This window comes from Equus przewalskii, chromosome 5, assembly GCF_037783145.1.
Source record: "Equus przewalskii isolate Varuska chromosome 5, EquPr2, whole genome shotgun sequence".
In the NCBI taxonomy this organism is placed as follows: Eukaryota; Metazoa; Chordata; class Mammalia; order Perissodactyla; family Equidae; genus Equus; species Equus przewalskii.
The window spans coordinates 38,725,060-38,742,788 of NC_091835.1; the positions used below are offsets into that span (position 1 = coordinate 38,725,060).

General features: G+C 32.2%; 1 protein-coding gene across 2 annotated transcripts; it reads right to left on the bottom strand.

Annotated features, from left to right (window-relative positions):
- Positions 1-956: 956 nt before the first annotated feature.
- Positions 957-10,536, bottom strand: LOC103563736 (NKG2-A/NKG2-B type II integral membrane protein-like). 2 transcript variants are annotated; one of them, XM_070619066.1, is made up of 7 exons: positions 10,403-10,536; positions 8,509-8,586; positions 7,917-8,012; positions 7,361-7,414; positions 6,677-6,828; positions 1,977-2,080; positions 957-1,744 (listed from the first exon to the last, which is right to left on the bottom strand). In XM_070619066.1, exons 2-7 carry the CDS (start codon positions 8,576-8,578, stop codon positions 1,624-1,626), a joined length of 597 nt encoding a protein of 198 aa, XP_070475167.1. In that variant the 5' UTR covers positions 8,579-8,586; positions 10,403-10,536; the 3' UTR covers positions 957-1,623. The 2 variants fall into 2 exon arrangements, with proteins under 2 accessions (XP_070475167.1, XP_070475166.1); XM_070619065.1 differs by lacking the exon at positions 10,403-10,536 and having other exon boundaries at positions 1,197-1,744; positions 8,509-8,703.
- Between the last annotated feature and the right edge of the window lie 7,193 nt (positions 10,537-17,729).

Consider the following 17,729-nt stretch of genomic DNA (forward strand, 5'->3'; position numbering starts at 1 on the left):
ATAGGAGCACCTAATATATAAAGCAATTATTAACAGACTTAAAAGGAGAAACAAACAGTAACACAATAATAGTAGGGGACTTTAACACTCCACTTACAGCAATGGAAAGATCATCCAAACAGAAGATCAATAAGGAAACACTGGCCTACCCTATGATCTACCATATGATCCAGCTATCCCACTGCTGGGTATTTATCCAAAGAACTTGAAAACACAAATGCATAACGATACATGCATCTGTATGTGCATTGCAGCATTATTCACAATAGCCAACACTTGAAGCAGCCTAGGTGCCCTTGAAGGGACAAATGCATAAAGAATATGTGGTATATATACACAATGGAAGACTACTCAGCTATAAGAAATGATGAAATCCAGCCATTTGTGACAACATGGATGGAACTTGAGAGTATTATGCTAAAGGAAATAAGTCAGAGAGAGAAAGCCAAATACTGTATGATCTCACTCATAAGGAGAAGATAAAAGCAAGGACAAACAAACACATAGCGATGGAGATTGGATTGGTGGTTAGCGTAGGGGAAGGGGGGGAGGGGATAGGGAAAAAGGGGTGATTAGCCTCAGATGTGAGGTGATGGATTATAATTACTTTTTGTGTGGTAAACACGATGTAATCCACACAGAATTCGAAATATATTACAATGTACATCTGAAAGCTATATAATGTTATAATCTAATATTACTGCAATGAAAAAGAAAGAAAGAAAGAAGGAAAGAAGGAAAGAAAGAAAGAAAGAAAGAAAGAGAAAAAGTTCTCAGTACGAGAAAAAATTTCTTTTGTTTGTAACTCTGGTGACAGATGTTACCGGGATTTCTTTTGGTGATCATTTTGCAATAGATACAAATATCAAATTATTACATTCTACACCTGAAACTAATATAACATTATGTCAATTATATATATATTAAAAATACATAATATGTAATCATGTTATTCTGTGTGATTTTCTTTTATCCTTTCTTAGTGGACAATTTTCAACAAATAGTTAATAATTCTTTGCATCAAATGTACCCTGATTCCATCCTCTGACTTGACTCTAACTTATATACCTCGTCCCCCAAGGTTATTACTTCCTTATTTTCAATGCCTTCCAAGATGAAGACATATCTTTTAATCTGAAAATATGAGTGGACTGATTCAACTTACTGTGGCTAGCAATAACAGTTCTTGATATTATGATTTGCAATTTATACATGATTTATTTTAAAAAATAGCAAAAGCTTAAGAAATGTATAATATGGACTTGGCATATATTTTAAAAATTAATATCAATAAAGATTTTAAAATAGTTCTACAACACAGGAGTGAAGCCTCAGGCTGACTATGCACTTTAAGTGGTTATGATGCATTAATATAGATTCATCCTAGGTAACAAGTGTGCATTCTGGTGAGTGATGTTGATAAAGAAGGAGCCTACGCACGTGTTGGGATGGGGGGACATAGAAATCTTTGTACCTCCCTCTTAAATTGGTTGTGAATCTGAAACTTCACTAAAGTATAATATCTTAAAAAATAATTCTAAGCAAATAATTTATGGCTTTGAAGAAACTACAAATATGTTATTTATAGATGGTGACAGTAGCATTATATCAAATTTAGATAAGCTAAAATGCCTGCTGCTTACAAATATACATTCTTTCTTCCAAACAGGATGCGGAAGAAAGTGACTTCGTTGGAAAATCAAAAAACGCACAATTTTTGCCTCTCTCTGAAGATCTTGAGAACCTGAAATACAGAGAATATTATATCATTATTTGTATAATATAACTTCATATTTTGATGAATAAACAATGCATTTAGACTAGTAGTTATAACCTAAATCTGAATATTTTCCATATAATTTTTTCTATGGAAACATTTAAATAATTGTGTTTATATGACTGTTCATATATTTCTTTTTTTCTTTCTAAGATTAATTCCTTCAAGGCATAAAATATTGAGTTCTCCAGCAACTTACAGTTTTGAAGAGAAAGTTGAGCCACTTGGCGACATCCAGGAATTACTATTGTTTCCATGAGAGGGTCTAATCCATGAGTAAACACGCAAGGAGACCAAAAAATTCTATGAGTAAAGAAATTTGAAGACAAGTCAAAAAAGTGCTTTTATACTAATTTGAATTTTCTAACCGCAAATAGAATTAATTCTTTTTAATTTATAGTCTTTCAATTTACATTATAGTGTTACACACTGGACACATTAGGAAAACGTATTAGTATGACTAAGTGAAGAAAACGACTGACAAAAACACACTTTCAGGGCTCTGAGAACTGATCAAAGATTAATAATAATTTGTGAAGTATTTATTATTGGAAAACCAATTTGTGAAGTATTTATTATTGGAAAACCTGCTGTAGATTCAAGTAAGAATGGAGCAAATTTGTGGTCTTCTTGCCTAGAACTGTTCCCATGCCTGCTCTCCTCCCCAGCCCAGCCGATGAGCAAGAATAATTGTAGTTTTTACAGTTTTGGTAAGACAGAAAAACTCAGTGGTGTTGTTACCACAGAGGCAGACTTGATTAGCAGAGGGGAATGGGTCGCTAAATAGCCCACTACCTTTTCAGCTCAAAGTGCTATATTTGCCTGGTACTGAATGAGGGAAACCCATACTTTTTCTATTCCAAGGTTGTGATCTCTTTTGTGCCACACACAGTGCCAATCATAAATATAATGGGAAGGTACAAAAAATGAGAGTACAAAAGAAGAGATGAGATTAGCTCTACACATCCGTGGACGATGGAAAATTGTGTACATGTGTAGAAGAGACAAGGTGATTCCATACTAGCTAAAATACTAAAATGACACCTGTTTAACACAAAAGATGTTAGGAAAGGTGAAAGAAAAGATCAAAAGACAGAAACTGAACAAATAGCAAATGGCAGACCTAAATCCAACTATATTAGTTATTACATTAAATGTAAATGAATAAACATTCCAATCAAAAGATAATAAAATATCTGAATAAAAATGCTGAATGAAAATGTAAGATTCATCTATATGCTCTCTGTAGCAAACCACACTTTAGATTCAATGGCATAAATAGGTGAAAGTGAAAGGGATGGAAAAAATACAGCTTATCAACAGTAACCATAGTGAGCAGAAATTGTTATTCTGATATCGGACAAAATAGCTGTTAAAACAGGAAACATTATTAGAAATAAAAAGAAACATTTAAAAATATTAAATCCATCAGTACAAGAGGAAGATAAAACAATGAAAACCTATATTCGCCTAACAGCAGAACCCACAATCACATGAAGTGGAAACTGAGAGAATTAAAAAGAAAGATAAACAATTTAATAATTATTGTTGAAAATTTAAGAGCTCTTTCCTCAATAATTGATAGAACAGCTGATCATAAAATCAGTAAGAATATGAAAGAGTGTAAAACCACTATGAACCAGCTTGATATAACTGGCATATATAGAAAATATTCTAGTTCATAAATAGGTATCACTAAGTTCAAAGGATTAGAACATTTCAAATTATATTCTCCGAAGACAAAGAACTGAAGTGGAAATCACAACAGAAAGAAATATGGGAACTTCCAAGTCATTTAGAAAGTGACACATTTCTGCAAAATCTATCGTTCAAAGTTGAAACCAAAAGGAAAATTAGCAAATACCTGATAATAAAATGAGAACATGTAAAAATTTTTAGGATGGAACTAAAGTAGTGTTTAGAAAAAAACATTTTGCCACAATTTCAAAAGGAAGAATGTTCTAAAATGAATGATCTGAGCAGCTTCCCTCTCAAGAAGCTATCAAAAGAAGAGTCAGTTAAAAGTTATAGAATGGAGAAGTGATAAACATATTTTGTTGAAACTTTACACTGAAATTTGTATGGCAGAATAACTCATGGAAGCCCTAAATAGAACAATACCCAAATATCCAAGAGCATCAGCAGTAGAATAGATAAATACATTATAACATAATCAGACAATGGAACAGGAAAGAGGCATGGACCATCTACAACTTCATGCAACAATGTAGATGAATTTCACCAGTTTAGCTTTACCTGAAAAAGCCAAAAATAAAGAACACATACTGCATGATTCCATTGATATAAAGTATTTTTTAATGCAGAAAAGAATACAAAAGTGCCCTTTCGTAGCGCAGGCAAATTTCAATTTCTCATTCTGGGTGATGGTTACACTTGATGAAAATTCAGTAAGCTGTTGGAATATAGTATTTGCATCCACTTGTGTGTATATTACACCTCAATAAAATTATAAGACAATGTTATGAAAATATGCAAATGCATTTTAAAACAGACACACAGAGGAAGAAATTCTAACAATTACGACTTGTGAAAACTAAAACAAAAAGAAATACAATTACTATGCTTGTCTTAAAACTTCTATTAGAACTTTATCTGTAATTCAAAAAACTTTCCACGCTCAGTTGCAGATCATTTCATGTTGATGTGAGCAATATGTACCAAAAACATATAGTGCCAATCTCATAAAATCTCTTGTAGGATAAAGAAAATAGAAAACACTTGCAACAAGATGAATGAGGCTGGTAAAATACGTTATGTGTATTTTTGATGAGAATCTTACAAAAAGGGAAATTACATATCGGTTGCAATCATAAAATGATATAAACATTCCAGTGATATATAAACATCACGCACTATGAAAAAACTGGATTTGTTGAAGCAATGCCATGTTGGATGTACATATGAAACTCCATAGTATTGATCCGTTACTTTAACCAAGTAAAGAAGATAAAAGATGTGATCACTCTGATGCAGAAGGCATTGATAAAATTAAGATTCATACTTGCTTAAAAAAAAGAAAAGCAAAAGAATCTTTAAAAAGATAGACATAATGAGGAAATATCCATACAACGTCCTAGAACAAACAATAAATCTTTGAAAAAGAACTAATGTAACTAATGTAAATTTACTGTAAAAAAATGCTTACAGTACAGACTTGGCATGAAAATAGATAACTAGATCAATAAAACAGATTAGAAAGTGCAAAGGTATACCCACGCATATGTGGAATGCAGATTTCAACAAAGATGCAAACTCATAAAGTAGACATAGCATAGTCTTTTCAACAAATGTTGTGGAAACAATTGGATATTGTTATGCAAAATAAAAATAATATAGTTATTATTTTATACATACCTCATATTATATACAAAAATAAGCTCAAAATTGGTCATAAACCTAGGTGTAAACTATAAAACGTCAAGAAGATAAATTATCTAGATAAAGCTGATTAGGGCATATATATGCGTATGCATTATATATATCTATAAAGTTACTTATGAAGAAAACATCACCTTCGCTATAAATTATATTCCATCATTTAGATAATCATGTAGAAAAGCATAAACTTCACTTCCACCTCACAGCATCACAAAACATACATTCCTAATGTATTACAGACCTAAATGTAAAAGTTAAAAAATGAAGGAAAAACAAAAAACTTAGAGTGTAATGTGGGAGACTATTGTCATGAATTTCGACCAAGTTCTGAAATAGGTCCAAAATAATCACTAATACTCAAAATGGTAAATTGGATTCTGATAACATGAGTAAATTCTGATCATTGAAGGACTCCAATATCAGAATAAAAAAGGTAAGTCACAGAGTCAAAAAAGCTGTTTTCATCTGATTAAATCAAAAACAACCTCAAATCCAAAATAGAACCACTTCTAGGAAGGAAGAAGAAAGACAACACAGGAGAAATGGGCAAGAGACAGGAACAGACACTTCTCATTATCACGAAAAAGAATATTCTAGTGATTAAGACCCCAGAAAAATGTGTTTAATTTAATAGTAATCAGAAAATGCCTGTTAATGTTATAATGAAATTACTATATAACAATCAGACATAATACTAAAATTCTTGATAATATTAAGTTTTGGTTGAAGGGACTAATTGGTAAAATGTGTATTTACACAATAAACTAAAAAACTGTGATAACAAAATAAATTTGACATACACATATTTATGACCCCACAATTTCATTCTAATGCAAAGAAGATAGTAAACTATAATTATACAGAAATGCAATTATACTTATAAATTAATATTATTATATATATAATATTTATATTATATGAAAATAATTTATTGTATATGACATATTATGTATAATATGTAAATTATTATAAATACAATATGTGGGAAAAGACATACACAATGATTTTCATAAAAAAATTATTCATAATACCAACATATTCAAATCAACCACATTTATCTCTCAGTAGAATAGATTAAAAAACATCATAATCATATAATACAGAAGTGAAAAATTAAAAAAATACAAATAAATGTAATAACATGAATGAATTGTTAAATATCATATGGAGGTAAAAGAAAAAAACACATAAAAATGTATACTAAATGTTCCATTTATATAGTGTTTAAAAATAAGCAAAGACAATTTATAACATTAAAAATCAGAATGCTGATTAAGAGAGGAGAGAAGAGAAGTGGTAAGAGTACACTCAGGGGCTGCTGGGGGCTGGAAACTTCTAATTGTCACCTCATATGTAATTATATGGTTTTTTTCAGTTGTGATCAACATGCACTTTAAAATAAAAACTACCAACAAGTACAAAAATTTGGACGATTTTCACAAATATAATATTGACTGAAATAAGCTTTTAGTAAAATGTTCGAAACATTTGAAATCTTACCAGTTCATCTTCGTTATCTATATAAAGCAGGGTAGAGTTCTTAGAAGCACAGGCCAGCAAGCTCTCATTCCATGCTTTTCTTTCAATACTAATGTAATAGCAATTGTTGGAATATGTGAACCACTCCTTTGGACAATGACCACAATGATATGCTGGAGAAAGATTATGAAATACATATCCCAAAACAATTTTAATTAAAAAAAAGGAATATTAGCTTACATATTTGCATAGGTAGAAGCATATATGTACATATCTTATCTATGCACCCTCACAGGCTGGTACATATAAATCAAAACACACTCATACACGCAACCACAGGGACGGTTAGCCTCTAATCTCCTAATTTATGTGCTCATATAAAGCAAAAACACAAACAAAAGTATCCACTCTATACATGTCCTGAAATTCAATGAACAATATCACCATTTTAGATTAGTAAAATTGTTTATATCTGATCAGTAGAAAATTTGATCCAGTCAGCAGCAATCGGTATGGTGATTTTAAATGAATTTTCTTAATATTGTTGCACAGAAAGGGAGACTGTCCTATGATTATCATGTATGAACATGTATTACTAGATTTTGTAATTCATCATCCCCCCAAAAATCTATTATCATTTTAGCTAGCTTAAGGTAGAGACAAAATCAAAATATACTAATATCAGAACTTTGGAAATCAATATACCTTTCTGGTTCCTTGTTGCCAGGGATGAATTGTTCTGTGCCAGGCTTACAGTACCTATAAAGATTAAATTAATTCATATAAAAATTAACATTATCTAAATAAATCATAGTTTCTTACTTTGAAATTTAGTATATTGTTTAGAATTAGAATAATCTAATTTGAGAAGATTTTACCAAAAAATTAATAAAGTAATAAAGATTGGGGGAAAAATATTTCAAAAGCCTTCAGGACCAACTTCACCATCTTTCACAATATTTGCTTTAACCAATCACAAAACTTACATTATATTTCTCAGTAGGATCGTTCAGTCTCCTAAAACACTTCTTTGAGTTATGAAGTGAAAATATAGGCATATATACACATATATATGTATGTATATTACCCTCTAAAATCATTCTGTTATTTATAATTAACGAATTCAGACTAATCCTTCCACGTTCAGTCTAAATTTATTCATTAAAATAAGAATTCTAACCCACAATATTATGAAATGTATAGAGGCATTGACCATCATTAAGGTGAAAGTTCCCTTACAATCTTTCAAAAATTTACTTACAGGGAACAAGGAGCATCAACCTTACTACAATATACAAGACAAAGCAGATGACTCCCAGGATCAGAGCAATGAGCTTCTCGGAAGGTGATGGTAAATCTGCAGGGAGAGAAATAAAAACACTGAGAAAGGAGAGATGGAGATAGTTCTTCGTAGAGTTTACATACACATGCACGGGGAATCATATATATAAACTTGGAACCCAAACCCATATCTACCATTATAATCTTTCTCTCAGAATATATACTACTGCATTTTCAGTGAATATAAGGCGCTACAAGTTGTTGGTCAAACGCTACAAATTTTAACAATGCCTGAATAAAATTAGTCCTCAGATTTTATGTTAGAATACCATATTCCAATTTCAATCCTTGATCCTCACAAATGAAAAATATTATGATTTTCTACTCTTTCCTCACACCTCTGTGTCCCAGCTGCACACCCTAGGACAGTGATATTGCGTGTCTATTAAATGTTTTACCTGTGCAGCAGTCGTTCTTGTCATTCTATTGAAGACACTACGAAGTATTTTCAATGTGTAACTCCACATGAGATATTTCCTGTTGAGTTACTGAAATGGAGCTTAGTGTCCTACCTTTCATTTGACGTCTTCTTGGGTCTTTGACCACGTTCAGTTCTGAGTAGTTTTCTCTTTGGTCATTCATCTCTGCTGCTGAGTAATGACAGGGACTGCGTTCCATAACTGAACTTAAGTAGTTAATCAATGGTATATATAATGACAAGATCGCTAGTATAGTTAAATGGGTGGAGTGTGACGTGAGTAATAGTACTCATTTGCATTTGAACAATGTAAAAGTCTAGTTTCCTTAGAGCTCTATTTATTCAGTTTCATTGAAGTATAAATGACATCCAACATTATATTAATTTCAGGTGCCTTAAAGTTTTAAGTAAGTGTTTTATGATAGACTAAGTAGTTTTTAAACCGTATTCTACATTTCACACAATGTTATTGGTTGCAGCAATGAAAAGCAATCAGTTAGTGTGGAATAAAGAAGATGATGGATAATAATGTCCTCATTAATTTGAGTCAGATTCCACGGAAACAATTTAACACTATTGGAATAACTGTCAAAATTAAAATGCCATATTGGAAGAAAAATGATGCACCAATTTTTTTTATGACAATTTTTAAATCCACTAATGGTTAAAGATTGAATGTTCTAAAGTTGAGGAAATAATGATATTAGCATGCATTGTCATTTCCTGCACTAAATTAATTTTATTTACTGACTTACATTTATTTATTGAAAGGGGATGAGGTGTTACCAATTAAACTTTATTTTGAAGGACCGTGGAGTTCTGAGAAATTATTAAAATTTTAAAGATATATTTTATAAAGTATAAATATATAAATTTGAGTCTCCCAAATTGTCCAAAGCCTTATAAATATTAAGAATAACACAGATTTTTAAAAAATATACACATGTAATTGGCAATTGATTTAATGGCTAAGATATGAATCTATAAAAGATCAATAAAAGTGTAGATGATTTATGGAAGCACACTGTTGGTGCAAACTTCCAGAAGGATCTTACGGCTGTCAAATCAGTGAGGGTAGCTTCAATTGTGATAAATCATAGAATTTAATTTAATAATTCAGTCAAGGGGCTCCATAGTCAGTAAGACCTGGAATTAATTTTGTTTTTGAAACTTACAACATGTGACCTTTAAAAAGTTACTTAGTGTCTAGCAACTTCATTTACTAACCTAAAATGGGACTACAAATGTGTATGATATAATGCATGCAAAACACTTTATACTCAATCTGGCATTAATAAGCTCTCAATAATGTGTTAGTTAATTTAATTATTATTTTAACACAGTTATCTATTATTTGTGAACCTTACCAGTTAGACAGTATAATTTAATTCTTTAGACAGGAGTCTCTTTATCAGTGTGGTATACCTTTCTCTGCAATGTTTTGTTCAACATTTTAAAGTCTTTTGATTGTTTACACTTAGGTTTAAATTAGCATACTATGGAAATTAGTTCATTGTGATTTTTAATAAAAATCAAACTACTTTATTTAATCTAAGTAAATGTACGGGGGGGGTTTACATTTCACACTCATGTTTGGATGAATGCATTTTAAGAACCTATTTTTAAATGCTGGGCTAAATATAAATAATGTACAAAATAATATCTATACTGATTACAAAATCCAAAATTAACTATTCAGTGTCATGATCCTTATGAGATTCCACTTTAAATTATATTGATTTACAAATCCAAATATGCATGTGTATACGCACTTAACTATTCTTCACAGGCAATAATTTCGATATTTAAGAAATCCTCCAACTTATTTCATGTTTCTATGTTTGTTTTTTATCTTGAATTATTCAAATAAAGATACTAATGTTCTTTTTTATTTGACTATATATGAACTGTTGCATCATATCTAGCATCGGTAATCCCCCACTAATTGAGTTGAGCTAGTAGAGAGACAGGAAAGTAGCATTACATACCTTCTGTTGCCCAGAGAGTCGTGTATCCTCTAGTGGGAGGCCAGGTTACTCTTGTAACAAACGATATCTGTGGACTTCACAGACGGCTCTGTGAAGGCTCAGAGTGAAGCAACAGCAGAAAAAGTAGATTTCTCATCAGTGTGTCACTTCAAGTTTGAACAGGAAGTTCTTACACGTGGGCTATTTTGAAGACAGTTTATCACCTCACACACCATCAGAATACCTGAGACTTTGAGCTTGTAGTGTGTCATTCAGTTTGTACATTGTCAAGTGCCTCTGAGAAATTGTTTTCATATTCTAAAAGATATCAGCTGAGAGATACTTGACCACTCCCCGCTGTTAATGTGCTTCCTCTCAATCACAAACACTAAAAACTTAGGTCTTGTTGAGAGTCTCTTAGATGTGTATGTTCTACTTTTAGGCAAGGTTGCTAAATGTTGAGATTTCATACTTCTTTTCCTTATACTTTCATGTGTCATTTCTATTATAGTGGAAAAAATTCTAAAATCATAATATCATTAACAATAGACATTTAATGAAATTTGTCACTAATTATTCTGAAGAATGACTCCATTTTCAACTTTGTGGTAACTGTCACAACGATCATGAAGTCCCAATATTTTTTCTCAATTTCTCCGCCTTTGTTCTTAAAATTCCTGCATTCAATCTTATTACTAATAAGTAAATTATTTGGATGTCTCCTGATAAAAATAAATGTCTCTAGGAAAGAAAAAACATTAAACAATGTTGAACTATGTCACCATGTCAGAGATTGATTTATGAAATTACTGTTCATTATATTATTCATTGATTCATCCTCCATTTATAACTAATTGTCTATATTTTAATAGAAATTTTTGCTGTAAATGACAAAAGTCCGAGTCTAACTATGTAGGGGGAAAACAAAGGTAATTTTTGAAAATTTCAGTAACTAAAAAAAGGGAATAGCATAAAAAGTAGACTTTTAAAACACAAGTTAAATCGCATATGAACATAAAAAGACTTAATTTATTAAATTTAAATGATCTAGTTTGTATAAAATGGAATTATTTTTTATCATTTTTCATTTTATGTCAAGAAAAAAGAGAATGTTTATCTATCATTCCTAAGGAAATTAAATAGGGTTAGAGCATGCACTCTCAACGAGCTGATATCGCTAACAACGGGACAAAAATGGGTTCTTGAGGGTAGTGAAAAAATTCTTATTCATTTTATATATAAAGCACAGATATACCTAAAGTACATAAAGAGAGGTGTAGCATACTTTTGGTTTTGAATTTTCATGGGGACAGGCTAAGAAAATATGTCCGGAATGGCTCCTTAGTTGGTTGAGGATGATAATGAAAAGAAAAGGTTGAAAATACAGTGCTAGAGGACAAGATGCAAGAGGTAACAGGACTCAGATCAACCAGGCTTCTGTAAGGCTTTACCTTGGTTTGAACAGATGAATAACATTATCTGATTATATTTTAATAGTGTCACTTTGGCTGCTGAAACGAAATATAGAATAAGGTCGGAAACAGGGAAACCATTAAAAGAATTCAAGCAAGAGATGATGGTGGCTTGGGCCAGTGTAGAGTGGAAGTGGTGAGAAGTGACTGGATTCTGGCCTATTTTGAAGTTAGTGTTAACAGGGCTCTCTTGTGTAAAATGTGGTCTGAGAAAGAAGGACAGAAGTCAAGGATGAAGCATGACTTTTGCTTTGACCAACGGGAAGCATTTTGTTTCCATTAAATGAGTTGGGAAAGATTATACATGAGGTAGATGTGGGGCAGAGAGGTCAGAAGTTTGTTTTCTGATTGGACATGTCAAGCGTGATTTATCTATTAAACATACAGCTGAAGCTGTTGCATAGGAACTCAGATATCTAAGTCCTGAGTTAAATTTTGAGAATTGGTCTGGAAAGTATAAAATTTGGGTTTTCAGCATATACATGGTGCTTGAAACAAAGGGACTGATAATGTCACCAAGGAAATTAGATGTAAAAAAGAGGAAGTCCAAAGACTGAGCCTTGTGGCACTCAGATATTAAGAGGGAAAGGTGAAATCAGCCAACAAGACTGAAAGGAGTAGCAAGAAGATAAGAATAAAAACCAAGAACATGTATTGCCTTGGGTGCCAAGTGGAGAAAAGTTTTCCATGAGGCATGAGTGAACTACTGTGTTTGATGTTGCTGCTAACTTGAGTAAGATGAGAATTTATTAATGGATTCACAAAGTAGGGAATAGTTTGAGTATTATTGGGGCAAACATCCAATGTGATCGGTTTAAAAAAATAGGAGAAGAATTCAAAATAGTTTTACCATGATGCAGCCAGATGTTTATTAAATGTATGCTTTCTGATGGTGATGAATTGTGCTTCTTGAATCTGAGTATCATATGTGTCATCAATCCTGAGTATAATCAGTTCTGGTCTCTTCTAATATTACTTGTCCTCATTTCCCTGTCTTTCCATCCCGGAAAATTTATCCTTCATGTCTTAGTATCTTTTCTAGTTTCTGCAGTTTCTCTTTACTTCAATTGTTCTTTCGATTCACTTACTTTCTCCCTAAATGTTTCTAATCTTGTTCTTCAATCAATCCACTGACTTTTCATCCAAATAATTTTGTTTTAATCTCTAAAATTACTATTTGTGACTTTTCCAAATTTTTCTGGCTTCTTCCCATCACAAATATCTCAGGCAATAACTTCTTTTTTAATGGTTCCTTTCTATCTCTTATATTTTGTTCATTTAATATCTATACTTTATATTCCAGAATTATATTCTTTGACACCTTTTTTTTTTTTTTTTGGATGACTTGAAATTTTGAATTGTGGCTTTCAAATTCTACACAGCCTGCTTTGAGAATGTCTCTAGAAGTTTTCTATTTACATTTTTTCTATATACCTTAATTTTATTTTCTATGTATAGTTACATGTTTATATTTTGCCCTCAGTAATCACAAAATATCAATCTTCCTGATGGTTGTAAGGAGATTCCTCATCCCTCAAACCTTGCTTATATTTTTATTTCTTATTTCTCTACTTGTTATTTATGCTGAGTATCTCTGAAGGGTAGAGGAGTTCAGATTCAAACTCTTCAATCATTACATCCTGCTTGTTCCACTTGCTGTTTTATTCCAAAGTCGTAGCTGTTGAGATGAAGAGACATTTAACTATACACACAAAAGCCATATTTTCCCAAGATCATTTCAGGAAGTCTCATTACTTCTGTTCAAAAACCTTGTCTTGGATCAATTAATTTCCTGTTTAGACTTATCTGTTGTTCTTTTGGTTGATGATTTTCTCCTCAAAAGTTTGGTGATTTTTAATTGTCTGTTCATATTGATAACTGGGGCTTGAAATTTGAGCAATGTTTTTCTGTCATGAAATAGTATTTTTATTAATTTGTTAACTAATTCAGATAATATGCAAAGAAGCTTATTTCTGGCAATATTGAAATTGTGGGAAGAGCCTTGCCACTGGATAGGGTATGTGGATACCTTACATTCTGACTTCTGGGATTTCCATACCTCTGCAGGTGGTCGTAATTGGTGGTAAGCTACTCTCTTAACTACACTTAGCATAAAATCTGGCGTCCCCTATGTCAAAAATCAAACTCTACAGTGCATTTCTCTCAGAGGCATAATAACAGGGAAAATTCTAATGCTTTTTCTTTCTCAAGATTCAAAGTAAAGCCATGTAGCATTGATCACCTTTAAATAAAATTTAAAAATTTAAGGAAGATCTTTAATTTCTTGCTCTGAGAATGGTCTTAAAAATTCAACTACTATTATTATCTGCTACCTTTAAGCTGACCCTGCATCTCTTATTCTGTTTTATTTGCTATATTTGCCATTGAATGGTTTAATTTATAATTTAATTTGGTTTACTTTTAAATTTAACTTAAACTTTTTGAATCCCATTGCATTTGCTTTATCATGTTAAGTAATTTCGAAAAATTTTTTTTGGATTTATTTTATATTTTGTATTTATTTTAAGAGTTGATTATTTTATAAATATTTTTTCCTATGATTTCAGTGAATTTACCACTGGAAGTAATATAGCCATAAAGGCTAAATCTGTTCATCATTTTTTTTTTTTGTAAAGATTGGCACCTGAGCTAACATCTGCTGCCAATCATTTTATTTTTCTTTCTCCCCAAAGCCATCCACTACATAGTTGTATAGTTTTAGTTGTGGGTCCTTCCACTTGTGGTTTGTGGGACGCCACCACAGTGTCTCTTGATGAGAAGTGTCTGTCCATGCCAAGGAGCCGAACTGGTGAAACCCCAGGCTGCCATGGTGGAGCACACGCAAACTTAACCACTCAGTCATTGGGCCGGCCCCTAAATCTGATCATCTTGATCCCATAAAGGAATAATATTTTTAAATGAAAAGGATATTTGCTACTTTATTTTTTATACCTATATTCAAACAGCCAAAAAGTGCCTATGTTATAATGGTCTCCTAGCATAGCTATGCCTTTGTCTCTAAAAAGCATATGGAAGTTCTGTGTGAAAAGTTGCATGTGTATATATATATAAAAATATAAATTGAGGATACCATAGTAAAGTAAAAACACTGCATGGAAAGTTATTGAGAAAGCCAATTAGGGAAACACAGTTGTCTTGCAAGGAATCAAAAGGAAATAAGAAGCAAATAGAGCATTCAAAACCCTTGTATCAGTCAAGATGAGTGAGATTTTCCTGCAGTAACAATCTCAAAATACTGGAGGCTTCCATCAGCAAGTATTTACATCTGCAGCAAGAGTGCTTTATTTCTTACTTGTGCCATAGGACCCCTCACCCACATCAACTTCACTCATGGATCAAGTTTTATGGAGCAACCTCTGTAAGGAACATTGCTGGTCTTCGAGTCAGAGAGAAAAAAGCTACAGAAAACCATGAACTTCCTTTTAGTATTTCAGCTCAGAAGTGTCCAACTTGAGCTCCACAGAGTGAAGATATGTAATCCTCTCACCAGGCACATCAATACACCACAGCCATTAAGTTGAACTTAATGGTTACAAATTCAGCCAGCCTGATTAAATTGACCAGACAAGTGGAATAAATAAAACACTAGAATTATATAACAATAATGAAAAAAATATTTATATAAATATCTAAGAAATATATATAAAGGATAATAATATTAATAAATAATTATATTTAAATGTATTTATATAAATTTATCTCAGAAATAAATGCTAGCAAGGACTAAACAATTCAAAAACTGTGAAAAGACAATATCAGGAACACATGGAGGAGTTGTAATGTCTAATCATGTCTCTAGACTTGTTTTAAGCGTTGGTATTGGTCTCAGTTTAGGAACATGGTGAGATGACTTCTCCAGTTACAACAATTGTGAAAGAGGTATGAAAATCTTCCTGAGGATGTGGATTTCTTAGACCTAAATATTTCCAAATCCAAAGGTAATCATAACAGCGAGTGTCAGATAAGATTGAAATTGCCAATTCAGAGACAATGTAGAAGTTATGTCACTAGAAATGACCCACACTCAATATACTATCAGAGTTCCAGACACATAGAGATGAAAGGGAGAAGGAAAATTCATGGATTTTGAATGTACAGGTAACGTACTTCAAGTAACACCTGGTAAGTTAAGTTATAAACCTTTTACATTTCTAACTTTGCAATACAATCAACATATCTAAGAGAAGATAATATTAGAAGCTTGTTTCTGATATATAAGCATATTGTTGTATTTAACTGTACCAAGAAGAATTCTCCCAACATGTATGAGCTCATATATCAAGTAAAGTGGAACTATCAGCATTTAAAAAAAGCAGTCACTCAGAAAACATCAAGTCAAGATATTTTCCTTTGTTCAGATATCAAGTCTGGCGTTATATTTGCCACAGTGATCACAAGGCTTCGAGAAAATAACTTTGCGTATAATAAGCTGTAAGGGTGGGGAATTCTGTTTTATTATAAAGATGATGATGATGATATGGATGAGAGACTGAAGTTTGTCTTTTGTTATTGTTATTATTTATGTTATTGTTTTTGTGAAGAAGATTCACCCTGATGTAACATCTGTTGCCAATATTCCTTTTGTTTTGTTTTGTTTGGTTCAAGGAGGATGAGCCCTGACCTATCATCTGTGCCCATCTTCCTCTACTTTATATGTGGGATGCCTCCACAGCATGGCTGGTGAGTGGAGCTGTCCACACCCGGGATCTGAACCCATGAACCCAGGCAACCAAAGTGGAGTGGGCAGAACTTTAACCATTCAGCCACGGTGCCAGCTCAGCAACTAAAGTTTTAATAATTCTTTATGTGCCAATACATATTAGGAGATTTAAAAATAGGTAATATGAGATTTTTTACAACCATGTTTTTGTGGTCTGGAAAATACTATATCCACTTCAGAAGAGGCAACCTAAATTGAATTTGCCAAAGGAATTATACCTTAATCCAGGCAACACAATCTTTATGGTGAAGAATAAATAGAATAAGAATTTGGCATAGATGAATTTTTTCCTTAATTACTCTTGGTCTTTTACATGATATAAGTGTTAGTTCCAAAATTAAATACTTTTGGCTTTATAATTGGTTTTATCTGTCTGCCCTCTGTTCCTGCCTTCCTTGGGATTACCTGAATACTTTTTTGAATTACATTTCAATTAATATACTGGCTTCCAGGCTATTCCTGTTTACATTATAATTTTCATGGTTGTTCTAAAGATTACAGCATATACTCTTAACATTTCACAGTCTGTGTAAACCGAGTTCATTTCATAGAACTTAAGAAATGTTGTAGCATGCAGCTCTATTGACACCTCAATCCATTATGATATTGTTGTCATACCAATTGCATGTTACATTGCCTCCTATTCTCTGGTTGCTTTCAATATTTTCCCTTTCTCTATTTCAGAAGTTGAGTTATTAGGTACCCCTTCATGATTTAGTTATTTTTTTTATTTAGTTCATCATAGTTTACATCGATGTGAGATTTCAGTTGTGCAGTATTTTTTGACTGTCATCATATAAGTGCTCCCTTCACCTGCTCTGCATACTCCTCACCCCTTTTCCCCTGGTAACCAGTGAACTGTTTTCTTTCTCTGTGGGTTTGTTCATATTCCACATATGAGTAAAATCTTCTGGTGTTTGTCTTTCTAAGTCTGGCTTTTTTCACTTAGCATAATTACCTTCAGGTCATTCCATGTTGTCACAAATGGGATGAATTTGTCTTTTTTATGGCTGAGTAGTATTCCATTGTATACATACCACATCTTCATCATCCAATCACCATTGGTAGGGCACATGGATTGTTTCCATGTCTTGGCTATTGTGAACAGTGCTGCAATGAACATAGGGGTGCATGT